The sequence below is a fragment of the Dermochelys coriacea genome, chromosome 10, assembly GCF_009764565.3.
Source record: "Dermochelys coriacea isolate rDerCor1 chromosome 10, rDerCor1.pri.v4, whole genome shotgun sequence".
In the NCBI taxonomy this organism is placed as follows: domain Eukaryota; kingdom Metazoa; phylum Chordata; order Testudines; family Dermochelyidae; genus Dermochelys; species Dermochelys coriacea.
In genome coordinates this window covers 25,990,708-26,005,395 of record NC_050077.1, presented here as the reverse complement: position 1 = coordinate 26,005,395, position 14,688 = coordinate 25,990,708, and the positions used below count along the sequence as shown (strand labels likewise).

General features: G+C 41.6%; 1 protein-coding gene across 3 annotated transcripts in view; it reads left to right on the top strand.

Annotated features, from left to right (window-relative positions):
• ABAT (4-aminobutyrate aminotransferase) overlaps positions 1–14,688 on the top strand; it is a 144,315-nt gene that overhangs the window by 122,385 nt on the left and 7,242 nt on the right. For all 3 annotated transcript variants that reach the window (XM_038420038.2, XM_043494676.1, XM_038420040.2), the window contains exons 9-14: positions 1,240–1,302; positions 3,546–3,609; positions 4,428–4,576; positions 6,524–6,661; positions 8,169–8,336; positions 8,891–9,037. In XM_038420038.2, coding sequence (XP_038275966.1) covers positions 1,240–1,302; positions 3,546–3,609; positions 4,428–4,576; positions 6,524–6,661; positions 8,169–8,336; positions 8,891–9,037 — 729 coding nt within the window. The remainder of the gene's footprint in view (positions 1–1,239; positions 1,303–3,545; positions 3,610–4,427; positions 4,577–6,523; positions 6,662–8,168; positions 8,337–8,890; positions 9,038–14,688) is intronic.

Genomic DNA, 14,688 nt, shown 5'->3' with positions numbered 1-14,688 from the left:
TTATCTTAAAATGTGTTGCCTAAACTAAACATGCAAGGGTCTGGTATAAAATCTTCCTTGGCCCTAGTTTGGAAACAGCATTAAGTTATGTCTACACTACGGACCTTATAGCTGCACAGTTGTATTGCTGCAGCTGCACCACTGTAAGGTCTCCTGTGTAGCTGCTCTATACTGGTGGAAGAGAACTCTCTGGCCAGCATAAATAAACCACCCCCAACAAGTGGCAGTAGCTATGTCGGTGGGAGATGCTATCCTATCGACATAGCGCTGTCCACACCAGCACTTTTGTTGGTGAAACTTCTGTCGGTCAGGGATGTGAAAAAGTGCTAGTGTAAACAAAGCCTGAGTCACAAGTGGCTGTGCTCATTCACGGTCTCTCTCCTAATATCATGAACTAAACTAGTGCTGGCCAAATCTTTTAACATCTCTGTGCGTAGAAGATGTATACTGAATGGAATGTTGTTGGGTGACGGTAGCATACAGGTAACCAGTTAAAGCTGCAGCAACCATTAGTTTAAATCCATATGTTGTTATTGTTGCTTATATATTACAGTAGAGCCCAAAGGTCCCAATTAGGATTCGTGTCCCATTGTCCCTAGTGCTAACATAGATAAAGAGAGAGTCCCTGCTCTGGAGAGCTTACCATCTAAAAGAAGCTAATCTTGTTACTAGTTCCCTAAACCATTCTCTGGCCCCTCTAAATTCATCTAATAACAAAATAGGTAAGTCCCTTCATTCTCCTTTAGACTTTCAGAGTGAGCATATAATGCTTCTAATGCCTCTAAGATCAACCCACACAACATGAAACTCATGAGAAACCATGTATGTATCTCTTCAGAGGAAAAACTTACTGTCCGCTTTAGACTAAACAAACTCATAATTAGCTAAAGGAGAGACAAATGGGCAATGAAGAGTGGTCGCACAGACAAACCCTGGAGCTTCCACTACATCTGAAATACTGAAAAGATTTTTTCTCTTTTTAAAAAGAGAGAAATAGAAAAGATTTTCTGACTATCGTCTCATGCCCACTCCAGACAGACTTGTGCCTGTTAAGCTTTGGAGATCCCATGTAATTTGTGGATTAAAAATCATATATGGTTTCATCAAGTCTGCCATTTTAACTACTGGTTAATCCTTCAAACACTTCATTACAGTGGGATTTTGCAGCAAGACTTCACCAGAAAATAATGTGAGATTCACCTAGGACAGCCCATAAAAACCTCTTCATTACTTTTGCAGAACAAAGAAAGGGGTAATAATAATGTCACAAAAGAAGAACTGGAGACGTGCATGATTAACCAGGTAACTTTACTGTTCTGTTTTCTCACCCAGACTGTTAGCGTTTGATTTGTTTACAGAAAAAAATCCAGGGCTTTCTAACATTGCAATGGAGTCTAGTACCTAAAAGCTTCAAGAATGGTCAATTACTACTCGCTCCCAACCAAAATTCTAGGCCTGCTATGGGCATCCTACTGCTTTCCCGGAGAGTAGTTGTGACTTGTGTTAAAATTGCCTTCTTTATGTGATGCACCATCTGCTAGAGAGACGTGCAGTGCTGAGAGAGACTGTGGGGAGCACTAATATACACAGATTTTATAAATGAAGATTACGAACATTAACAGTCCTCTTAATTTTTTCCAAGATTGTGGTTTAATGACTTAAAATTAATCAAGAAGCTAGTTTGTCAGGGAATAATCACACGGGAGCAAGAAATTAAGATACAGCTGGAAAGCCTGTGAAGTGCCAATTCAGCTCTAACCCAGATTGTGTTGCTCTAGCCAGTCACAAACCTTAATACACAAGGTTACTAATCAAGTGGGGGAATGTGTTTAATTTGGGACACCTTCTAAGATGTGAGCATCTTGGAAATTACAGGATCTACAACTCCAGGGTCAGATCCTTGGTTCAGGGTACGTTCCTGTTGTGTTGCTCCAGTGGTGCAGTGCTTAAAACTGTCTTGAAGAGGCGCCTGGAAATTCTTCTGCTGGAAGGGGAGCTGGGATGTGCTTTAAACTGGGCCAAAGCCAGGGTGAGAAATGGGGACTGGAGTACACTGAGTTCTTGCAGTCCTGGACTGATGGAATGGTCTCATAGGGATCATTCCAGCAGGCATGAGTTAAAGCAGCCCTATGATCTGATTTATATCAGCAACCCCAGGATTGAGGGAAGTGGTAGATGTGCTAGAAGTACTTTTATCGCTCCCACAGCTACATCTTGTGTGAGCTCATTGCAGTTTAGGATTAAATCCACAGTGTGTTGATCTAAGCATCTTTTTTGCTGCTCCTGGAAGGGTATCTTCTGCTTCTCCAAAGCTGCAGAGGTCCCACTGAGGTCACCAGCCTTGTGATATTTAAGAGCCATCCTTTCATAGTATAAAGTTAATGCACTCCCTGCCTCTGTTCCGAGGAGTGCTAGGCCTGCTTTTCTCTCCAGTGCTCCCCACCATGCAGTGGCATTGCATTACTACTAGCTAAAGAAAAACTGGTTGAGAATTTTGGGCCTAAAAATATAGGATTTGCATTTAACAGAAACAAACCTTACAAGTTTTACAAAACATTACAGTAGAAGAGTTTCCATGAAATCCTAAAAGAAAAGGACAAATGCAGAAAGAAGAGGGGTTTGTTTAATTTTAATATTCATCTTTGGTTGAATATTCACCTTTGGTGTTTGGAAACTAAATGTTGAGAACCAGAGAGAGAGAGAGACTGATTAGCACAAGATATAAACCAACAGCAGGAAAGGAGGCAGTTCTTTCACTTAAGATTAGATCACAAAGAAGGGGACTAGTCTCTTTAAAATAACCCAACAGTATCCCTTTTAAAATTCAGCTAATATAAAGTTTCCATATGCTTTATATTGGTTTAGTTTTCATTCAGCATCCAATAAGTGAATCAAAATAGAGAGGTGTGTGGTGGTGATCTGAGTGCAGCACTGAGGACTCGGGTGTTCCTGTGTTTAATTGCTGCTTTGGACCCAATCCTGCAAACACCTACATACATGCTTACGCTTATAAGTATTGAAGTAATTGATCCATGTGTTGGGCACTAATTCCCTTGTGACCTTTGGCAATTCACCATCTGTCTTGATTTCTAAAAAATTGAGCTGATTGACCTCCTCCTGACCCTCCAGTGTGTTGGGAGGATTAATTGGTTAGTATTTGCAAAGCAATCTGAAGATGAAACGCTAAATTGGCAGATATTTGTCTTTAGTATTCATGATATTTACAGGAGATGAGATAATTTTAAAGGGATGAAGGCTATTTCTTGGCAAAGAAATATGTGAATATACTTTACTGAACTTGCTGCCTGAAGAGTGAAACTTCCTTGCATTTTAGCTGAGGCAACAGCCAAAAGTTGCAAAAATCTTGCTGTCTTTCCTAATGCTCTGATGGCATATTCTTGACTGGCCGTTTGATTACACGTAGAATGTTTGTGTGTTCTTCAGTCTAGTTATGTAATCCTGTTTATAATTCTATTCCAATAAGCTACACTGCCACCTTCCTGTTGTTTGAATAGTTCAGTGACATATCCTGTATTTGATTTTAGTCTCCAGGCTGCCCTGACTATAGTATTCTGTCCTTCATGGGTGGATTCCATGGAAGAACCCTGGGTAAGAAAAACACTCCCTGTAACCTATATATTTTCCCCTCTTCCTTTCTCAGCTGATATTAAACACAACAATGCATATTTATCTCATTGTATTTGTATTTTTTTTAAATGAAAGGTTCTTTTGCAATGAATTGGTGATAGAAATATGATCAGTAAAAAAAAAGCCATAGATTTATTAAAATATTAGGAACCTAAATCTGATGCTAATGGAATTTGTTAGAAATGTACTAAAACAGCATTTTGTTTCAATTGGAGATGTGGTTAACTGTGGATTTTCACCTTCAGGAGATGCCCTTATGTAATTCTAGGCCCATAGTTTTGCCATCTACACTATTAAAAATCTACCGTATTTTACGAGGATATTATCTGATACCATTTGGTCCTGCCAATGCAGATGGGAGAGTTTCATATTTCAAACATGTTGCCTAACTGTGCTACTGCTTTGAACTTTGCAGGGCTGTAGCTTGATTCAGAACATGGTTTGGTCTTGTCAATACTGGGAAGATGAAACCCAGTTTTAACCGTAGTGGCCATTACCATCCTGTAACCAGATTCTCCTACCTTTTTTTTAAATTACATTTTAAATAGTGTAGATGTCATCCAACTCTTCAGAATGATGCTGCGCCAAGTAGAAATCCCCAAACCCGATCAATCAATACTCCAGAATAATCAAATATAAATTAATCTGAACACTGCAGTTAAAACGGAATCATCCAATTCTTTCCAGTAGCCCAGTAGAAGACAGTTTCTCACCTCTCAGAATGTTTCTTTCCTTATTTCTAGTGAGCTTTTGTTTTAATTTTTTTTTTCTGGGTTTAGGTTGCTTAGCTACAACTCACTCTAAAGCAATTCACAAATTAGACATTCCATCATTTGACTGGCCAATTGCTCCATTCCCAAGACTAAAATACCCCCTGGAAGAGTTTGTGAAAGAGAATCAACAGGAAGAAGCCCGCTGTTTAGAAGAGGTGAGTACTTCACTGGCTGCATTCTGTTTTCATTTTGAAATAATGAAGTCTTAGTGGGATTAGCTGCTGCTAACTTGGAAGAAATTTTTCAGGAATTGGAACGGCCTTTGATGAAAGCAGTACTCCCTAAGTTGTTACAGTTAATAGCCTGCCTCTGCTGCCATTTAAAAAGAACCGTCAACTATGAAATTATGAATGATCTGCAGAAATTTGACCAGAGTGAAATTTCGCACGCAAGGAAAGGTTTTTTTAAAAACATCTGAATTAATTTTCTCTCCCATATTTGGGAGAGGGAAATGTGCACAAGGGTGAGCCTCAGTGTGCTTAGTCCTCTGAAGAGCAACTCTGTAAAAGTGACATGGATTTTCCTGCTTTTCTATCTAAGATTTCTGGATTCAGGCTCTGATCCAATAACCAGCTCAATGAAGTTGTATGCCGGTGTGACTCCCCAGTGAAGCCAATGAGGTCTGCCTGTGTAGGTGTAGTGAGGGTCCTATGCAGAGCCAGTTGCAGGATTGAGGCTTCATTTCCAAATTAAAAAACTGATTTTTCTACTAGCCTTGCAAAATCCAGCTGGGATCTGGAAATCAAGTTGTGTTCCATTCTGCCTTTTACATCATTGCTAAGGCTACATTTTAGTCTCGGCTGTTTTTAGTAAAAGTCACAGACCGGTCATGGGCAGTAAACAAAAGTTCACGGTCCATGATCTGTCCATGACTTTTACTATATACTCCTGATTAAAACTTGGGAAGGAGGGGGTGGCTTGGGGGGAATGGCCCGTGGGGGTTGCTCGGGGGTGGGAGGGAAGGCGCCATGGGTGCTCGGTGCGGGGGTGAGTTGATGGGGCTGGAGCAGGCTCGCCCAGGTCCTGAGCTCCACATGCTGCCTCCTCTCTGCCCCAAACCCCAGTTCCGCAGCTCCAATTGGCTGGGAAGCATGGCCAATGGAAGCTGCAGGGGCGGTGCCTCCCAGTATAGGCTGCATGTGGAGCTAGGAGCTGAGGGAGGGGAGTTCCTGTAGCCCTTTCAGGGAGCCCATTTGAGATCTCATAACTATTTACACTTCAACAGGCTAGGATGTCCTAAACGAAGCACTATCACTCCCCAGCAGGATCGTTCAGATGGACATGTTGGGTTACACTGGAGTGAGTTTTTATTCAAACCTGGATAATATCAGGAAAAGCTACATGCATAGCAAAATGCTTTTGGGATACATGCTGTTATGACAAACAGCAAAAAACCAACATGTCAGTGGAGAAAGCAAGGATGCAAAGGATCAATTCACAAATTTAAAGATTATAAAGAGATGATGATTTGTTTGAAAGGCCCTATAATAACTGATCAGCACCTTCAGAAAAATGTCACTTTAAATAGCATAAACTGTTACCAGCCCCAGGAAGCTTGGAGTGGAAATTTCCAGACACTAATTATATTACGAACCATCAACAACTGGTACTCTGGGATTAATTAAAATTTTTCTATAAAATGTTCTCAGAAACAAAAGTTCTGTACTATTTAATCTGCTTAATTTCAAGGTATCTGCAATATATTTCCTTGTGATACTAATAATTCAAAATGATTAGATGAGGTTTCACTTAATGGCACAATATGTAACTGTTTTTTCTTCAGCATCATTTGAGTGGCTTAATAAACTAAAGTGGTTTCCATTATTTCCCTCAGTTTTGCTACAACTTTCAAACAAGCATTGTTGTAAATTAATGTGAGCTGGGTTAAAATGGTTTAAAATTATAGCACTTGAACATAATTCAAATTAAGAAGTAGGTAACAATCCTAATTTCTTCAGCAACCACATGTTAATTCTTTCTTGTTAATGTTTGTGGTTTTTGATGCCACCAATGATCTTTGCGCCAAAGAAGTCCAGCTTCTGGTGCCAGAAAGGACTAGTTTTTCCTGGGAGGAAAATGTAATATCCGTGTTTGATGTACAGGTGGAAGATCTGATTGTAAAGTACAGGAAAAAGAAGAAGATTGTTGCTGGAATAATCATTGAACCAATTCAGTCAGAGGGGGGAGACAATCATGCTTCAGATGACTTCTTCAGAAAGCTACGGGACATTACCAGAAAGGTAAATCAAACATTTAGAGGCCCACTAAATGGTTAGTTGAGTTTGCAAGACTTCATTCCTGCTTCTCAAGTTAACTGGCATTTTCTCCAGACCATTTCAATGAGTTTCTCATAATCCCCTTCTGAAGACTAACATAAGAGTCCAAACATCCTAGCAGACCTCTCAAATGGCACTGGTGGCAATGATGTGTATGTGCTCAGACCCAGCAGTGCCTCTTCACCAGCACAGTAACACCTCCTGTTCCATTTGAAGTGTTTTCAGAGAGTTAGCAGTGACTTGTTCTGTTGAATAAATTCCCCCCACTCTCAAGGGAGACCGAGGGATTGGTCCAGTCTGATAAATCCTGGTTCCTCATCAGTGTTCCTTAAGCTATAAAGCTAACTTCCATAGAGAGGCTCACACAATTCCAGGAACAGTAGTTGGGATGGTAAAGAAGTATTTTTTTCTTTTTGGAACATTTGCATTTGCAAATATAGACCCAGCAAAAGTAAAAGCAGAAATTGAGTCCAGATGCAAGTTCAGATGTTCCAGTAAATGACAAAAATGGACAAGATGTTTTATGACATTTGGAATATCATGGGAGCCATTTAAAAGGGGAGATGAGACCTACCTTTCATTTTCTTCTTGTAAATGTTGTGGGGGAGAAACCTGAATATGTGTTCATGGAAAAACATGTTAATAACATTTGGGTAACCCTGTTCTGTAAGATGAAGCAGCATAGTTTCCCTTTGTTAACAAGTGCTCTCACTGCCCACTCATTTTTCTCATAGTGGCATCATTTGAGCAGTTTAGATGAGGCTAAATCCAGCAGTTTTTGTCTTGCCCAAACTGAGGATGTGCCAATGTTGTAACAATACTGTGTTGAACACACTTAGTAATCTGTTTTAATGTGACTTTTCAAAATCTCCCTGCCCGCACAGGATCATTGGAGTAGTCCATTGCAAGTAACATCTTTTTTTTTTTTAAGGGCTGGAATTTTCAGCTAGTCAGGGTGACCTGATTGGCCGACCATTCCAAAGCGCCTTATGCTACAGAACAGATGTGCTGGGATGTTGCCTGTCTCTCTCGAACATGACTGGCCCCCAGTGTTGTAGATGGAAACTTTCAAAAGCACAAATGGAAGTTAGGCTCCTAACTCCCATTGACATCAGGAATTTAAAGTCTAACTGCTTTTTGAACTTTTGAAAATCACCCCCCTAATATCCCATATAATTGTTTTGAGACAGTCTATATAAAATATGGTTCTTTCCTCTGTTGTCCTCACAAGCTTGTATAGAAACCAGATCACTGTGTACCTTCCTGAAAAATAGCTGAATTTCTTTTGATGATGTTGTAAAAGATAAACTGTTCACAGACTGACATGAAAGGGATGTTTAGAACAGTTCTCCTGACATTGTTCTGTGCAGTATTCCTTAATTCTTAGTATTTATGTATTTAGTAAGAGAGGTGAATATTTGTTTTGGAAACATGGATTCAAGTTCCCTGATCTCTCAATCTTTCTGAACAGCATGGCTGTGCATTTCTGGTGGACGAGGTGCAAACAGGAGGCGGCTGCACTGGGAAGTTTTGGGCCCATGAACACTGGCGCCTAGATGACCCAGCTGATGTGGTAACATTTAGTAAGAAGATGATGACAGGAGGATTTTTTCACAAGGAAGAGTTCAGGCCCAATGGTGTAAGTGTTTTAGCGTACCTTGGATTCTGTAGTCCTAGGTGTTAATGAGTGAAGGAAGATGACTGATTTCTGGGAATGATTCTAAAATGTTCTGAACCTTGGGACATGCTTTTGTTCTCAAATGCCTGGTGAGCAGTATTGCTGCATATATAATAAACTCAGCTGGCCTGCAACTGAGTTCATCCAATATGTGGCAATGCACATGACATATTTGAGAGAGAGAGAGAGAGAGACACACACACACACACCCACGGTATAGTCCCACAAGCACATAACCTCAGTTACACACATATCCATTTCAGTGAGGTCACAAAGGACAGTGTGCCATTCTCTGCGCAGAGTGGCTTCTCCCTGGTTCTTCCTAAATGCTGTGGATCTGCTCCCTTCTGGGCAGCCTTTCTGTTCCTACAGCACAAAAGAGGCACCAAGTGTTCATTTCTGGTGCCCCAGATGTTTGTTGACACCCATGTACTCACTTTCCTTTGTGTACAGCATTGCTTTGATTCAAATTGCCTCTCACCACTTCCACAATTTTTTTTCCCCTCTCCCTCCAGCCATATCGGATTTTTAACACCTGGCTTGGAGATCCTGCCAAGAACCTCATGCTTGTTGAAGTCCTTAACGTTATTAAGAGGGAAGACCTTCTAAACAATGCAACCCATGCAGGGAAAGCTCTACTGGCCGGGCTGCTGGACTTGCAGGTAACTAGCAGGGTGCGGGAGGGGGTTCCGACCTGGGGCAGAGGGTTCAGGGTGCGGGCTCTGGCCGGGCAGTACTTAACTGAGGCAGCTCCCAGTTGGCAGCACAGCAGGGCTAGGGCAGGTTTCCTGCCTGCCCTGGCTCTGCACTTCTCCTGGAAATGGCCAGCATGTCTGACCTTCTAGGCAGAGGCACAGCCAGGCAGCTCTGTGTGTTGCTGTGCTCACAGGCACTGCTCCTACTGTCACAGTTCCCGGCCAATGGGAGCTGCAGAGCTGGTGCTGGGGGCGGGGGCAGCATGCAGAGTTTCCTTAATTGCCCCTGTGCTTAGGGGCTGGACATACCGGCTGCTTCCGGGAGTGGCATGGAGCTGACCGGACTTTTAACAGCCTGGCAACCCTAGCTTCCCCATGCAGCGGGGCGACCTAGCACTCACAGCTCCACCGCGATGTGGGGGCCTGAGGATTGGGGCTTCTGGCCTGCGGCGCAGAGACTTACCACAGGCCCAATCCAGCTCACTTGTCCACCTCTGGACAAGATGATCAAGATAGTCCCCTTTGGCCTTAGTCTGTGAGTCTGAGTTCTACTGTGTGGTTTACCATCAGTGTACACAGGTTTAATTGTCCTGGTTTTATTGTTTTAAGGTTAAATATCTCCTTGTACTACAGAAGTCCCACTTGTCTTCTAGACAAGAAAATGAAGAGATGATGGGCCTTTTCCACCACAAGTATTAGAGTTTTTATCGACTGAGGTCTTTATTGCACTGCTCAGCAGTGTCTGAGCCCCATTGTGATCACCAGCAGACTGCAGGATTGGGCCCACCTCAAAATCCTGGTGCATTCACTGAAGTTGTTTTAATACAAATAAAATCTGGGTTTACTGATGCTTTTACAATAATCAAGCCAGTCTGTACTAGCACAAAAGGTTTTTGAATGGTTATTTATTGTGAGATACTAAGCTAATGCTAGGAGTCTGAGAATCTATTGGCACTTAGAAGCTGCGTGACTAAGATAGGGGAAGTGTTTGTCCAATCTGTGAATAGTGGGTGGACAAAGAGGAGCACAATCAGCGCATTTGTTTGCAAATGGTTAACCGCTGTTCTCCCTTAGGATCTACTCATTAATGATCCTGCCCAAGCAAACAGGGAGAAGTGACAATGTGGCTTATTTTTCTTTGAGATTTATGGGGCAAATTAAAATTGTTTACTCTTAACTTCAGTTTGCAGGATTTGTGTCCTGAAGCTGAGTTATGATGGGTTCGGTCTGTGGACATGACAGATCTCGCTGCCTCAGCTTCTGTACTAAACTATTGATCATGGGTTGTTGTTTTTTAATTAAAAGCAGTCCTATAGAATATACCAGACACTAGTTCAATGTGCTGCACAGAGACAGTCGTACAGAAGGTCATCTCCTCAAAGTGTGGTGCATATTAAATATATTGGGTTCAAACAAGAACTGGATAAGTTCATGGAGGATGACTATTAGTCTGGATGATCAGGGATGCAACTCCATGCTCAGAGCAACTGTAAACCTCTGACTACCACAACCCGGAAGGGAAGACAGGGGTGGATCATTCCGTAATTGCCCTGTTTTGTATACTCCCCCTGAAGTTCTATTAGGCCACTGTTGGAGACAGGATATGGGCAAGATCGACCATGATCTGACGCAGTGCATGCTTCCTTGGGGAATAAAGAGCTAAACTCTTAATAGTCTCACTTAGAAAACAAAGTTACTACTTCACTAGAAATAAGCATCATAAAGGGCAAGGGATTGAACATACCTACTACTGTGTATATGTATTTTTAGGAACAGAATATATTTGTGTCTAGCAAAACTTGCAGCTTATGCAACATGAAGATAAGCTGGTTTCTAGCACCATTCAGTAAGTGGTTTGTGCTCAGACTGTGGGCTGTGGCCGGCAGTTGGAAGCTGTGAGCTTCTAAACAAAATCTGAAATCTAGAAGCCTCTGTTCATTGGCTGAGCCTTAGTCGGAGTGCGGGGCTATCAAGAAGGCCAGGGTTTTATGAAGCAGTGAGAAAGCGACCAGGGAGCTTTGTGACCAGGGACTGCTAACTGGGAGTTTCGAGAAGGAGTTGGGAAGTGGGCGAGGTACACATGCCATTCTTCAAAACCTTTAAACTAAACTATAATCAGAACTTCTTGATTTAAACAAAAACCCTACCATTAACCTAGTTAACTGTAGGAGAAAATGCAAGCAGAAGCCCAGCAGCAGAGTGGGAGTTATCCTGTTTATTGCACTTGCTGTAACATGTACGATTACCTGCCCTGTGAGCGGGTTGCATATGTGTGCATTCAGTGCAAGGAGCTCCTGGCTCTCAGAGACTGTGTACAGGCTTTGGAGGCCAGGGTAGCGGAACTGGAGGAGCTAAGGGAGGCAGAGAGCTATGTTAATGAGGCTTTCCAGGACACTGTAGATTTGTCCCACCTCCGGTCAGACAGTCCCTGCTCTGTTAAGGAGGATGAAAGGCCCAGAGAAGGAGAGCAGTCAATGGGAACAGAAGGAAACCTTCCCATAGTTGGGACCCTCCTTCCAGATGATGATGGGGTATCCTCTCGCACTGAGGTTACCTCTCGGGGCGGGGGGACTCCAGTCATTAGGAAAAGTCAGGTTTTAGTAAGGGAAGATTTGATCATTAGAAACATAGATAGCTGGGTTTGAGAACCATATGGTGACTTGCCTGCCTGATGCAAAGGTTGCGGATCTCTTGAGGCATCTAGATAGACTTATGTGTAGTGCTGGGGAGGAGCCGGTGGTCGTGGTACATGTAAGTACCAATGACATAGGGAGGGTAGGAGAGACGTCCTGGAGGCCAAATTTTGGCTGCTAGGAAAGAGACTGAAATTTAGGACCTCTATGGTGGCATTCTCAGAAATGTTACCAGTTCCACGTGCAGGGCTAGGTAGGCAGGCAGAGCTTCAGAGTCTCGATGCGTGGATGAGACGATGATATAGAGAGGAGGGGTTTAGATTTATTAGGAACTGGGGAAACTTTTGGGATGAGGGAGCCTATACAAAAAGGATGGGCTCCACCTAAACCAAAGTGGATTCAGATTGCTGGCACTTAACATTAAAAAGGTTGCAGAGCAGTTTCTAAACTAAGAGATGGGGGAAGCTGATTGCTGCAGAGGCACACGTGGATCAGACAGAGACTTCTCTTAGAGGAGTGTCTATTGATAGAGAGTCTCTAAGTTTTAGTCAGAAGGAGGGGATGAAAGAGGATAAAGTGTGGGCCAGATCAGATGAGAAACATTCACATAAAGAATCTGACACATCAGAAAAGGGCAGACAAATAAACAGTGACAAGTTTTTAAAGTGCTTGTACACAAATGCTAGAAGTCTAAATAATAAGATGGGTGAACTAGAGTGCCTCGTGTTAAAGGAGGATATTGATATAATAGGCATCACAGAAACCTGGTGGAGTGAGGACAATCAATGGGACACAATCATTCAGGGATACAAAATATATCGGAAGGACAGAACAGGTTGGGGGGGGGGAATGGCACTATATGTGAAAGAAAATGTAGAATCAAATGAATTAAAAATCTTAAATGAATCCATATGTTCCATAGAATCTCTATGGATAGTAATTCCATGCTCTAATAAGATTATCACAGTAGGGATCTATTATCGACCACCTGACAAGGCTAGTGATTGTGACGATGAAATGCTAAGGGAGATTAAAGAGGCTATCAAAAGAAAAAACTCAATAATAGTGGGGGATTTCAATTATCCCTATATTGACTGGGTACATTTCACCTCAGGACGAAATACAGAGACAAAATTTCTCGATACTTTAAATGATTGCTTCTTGGAGCAGGAACCCACAAGAGGAGAGGCAAAACTCAATCTAGTCCTGAGTGGAGTTCAGGCACTATAACAGTATCTATAACTATAACAGTACCGCTTGGAAATAGTGACCATAATATAACAACATTTAACATTCCTATGGTGAAAACACCACCTCAACAGCCCAACACCATGGCATTTAATTTCAAAAAGAGGAACTATGCAAAATGAGGAGGTTAGTTAAACAGAAATTAAAAGGTACAGTGACGAGAGTGAAATCCCTGCAAGCTGCATGGACACTTTTCAAAGACATCATAATAGAGGCTCAACTTAAATGTATACCCCAAATTAAAAAACACAGTAAAAGAACTAAAAAAGAGCCACCGTGGCTTAACAACTATGTAAAAGAAGCAATGAGAGATAAAAAGGCATCTTTTAAAAAGTGGAAGTCAAATCCTAGTGATGTAAATAGAAAGGAGCATAAACACTGCCAAATTAAATGTAAAAATGTAATAAGAAAATGCAAAAAAGAATTTGAAGAACAGCTAGCCAAAACCTAAAAGGTAATAACAAAATGTTTTTTAAGTACATCAGAAGCGGGAAGCCTGCTAAACAACCAGTGGGGCTCATAGACGACTGAGATACAAAAGGAGCACTTAAAGACGATAAAGTAATCGCAGAGAAACTAAATGAATTCTTTGCTTTAGTCTTCACGGCTGAGGATGTCAGGGAGATTCCCAAACCTGAGCCATCTTTTGTAGGTGACAAATCTGAGGAATTGTCACCGATTAAAGTGTCACTAGAGGAGATTTTGGAATTAATTGAGAAACTTAGCAGTAACAAGTCACCGAGACCAGATGGCATTCCGCCAAGAGTTCTGAAAGAACTCAAATGTGAAATTGCGGAACTATTTACTATGGTTTGTAACCTGTCCTTTAAATCAGCTACTGTACCCAATGACTGGAAGATAGCTAATGTAATGCCAATATTTAAGAAGGGCTTTTTAGGTGACCCGGGCAATTACAGACCAGTAAGTCTAACATCAGTACCGGGCAAATTAGTTGGAACAATGGTAAAGAATAAAATTGTCAGACACATAGAAGAACATAAATTTTTGCGCAAAAGTCAACAAAGTTTCTATAAAGGGAGATCGTGTCTTACTAATCTATTAGAGTTCTCTGAGGGGGTCAACAAACGTGTGGACAAGGGGGATCCAATGGACATAGCGTACTTAGATTTCCAGAAAGCCTTTGACAAGGTCCCTCACCAAAGGCTCTTAAGTAAATTAAGTTGTCATGGGATAAGAGGGAAGATCCTTTCATGGATTGAGACCTGGTTAAAAGACAGGGAACAAAGGATAGGAATAAATGGTAAATTTTCAGAATGTAGAGGGGTAACTAGTGGTGTTCCCCAAGGGTCAGTCCTAGGACCAATCCTATTTAACTTATTCATAAATGATCTGGAGAAAGGGGTAAACAATGAGATGGCAAATTTTGCAGATACTAAACTGCTCAAGATAGTTAAGACCAAAGCAGACTGTGAATAAGAACTTCAAAAAGATCTCACAAAACTAAGTGTTTGGGCAACAAAATGGAATGTGGATAAATGTAAAGAAATGCACATTGGAAAAAAAAATAACCCCAATTATACATACAATATGATGGGGGCTAATTTATCTACAACTAATCAGGAAAGAGATCTTGGAGTCATCGTGGATAGTTCTCCGAAGATGTCCACGCAGTGTGCAGCAGCGGTCAAAAAAAGCAAACTGGATGTTAGGAATCATTAAAAAGGGGATAGAGAATAAGACAGAGAATATTTTATTGCCCTTGTATAAATCATATAA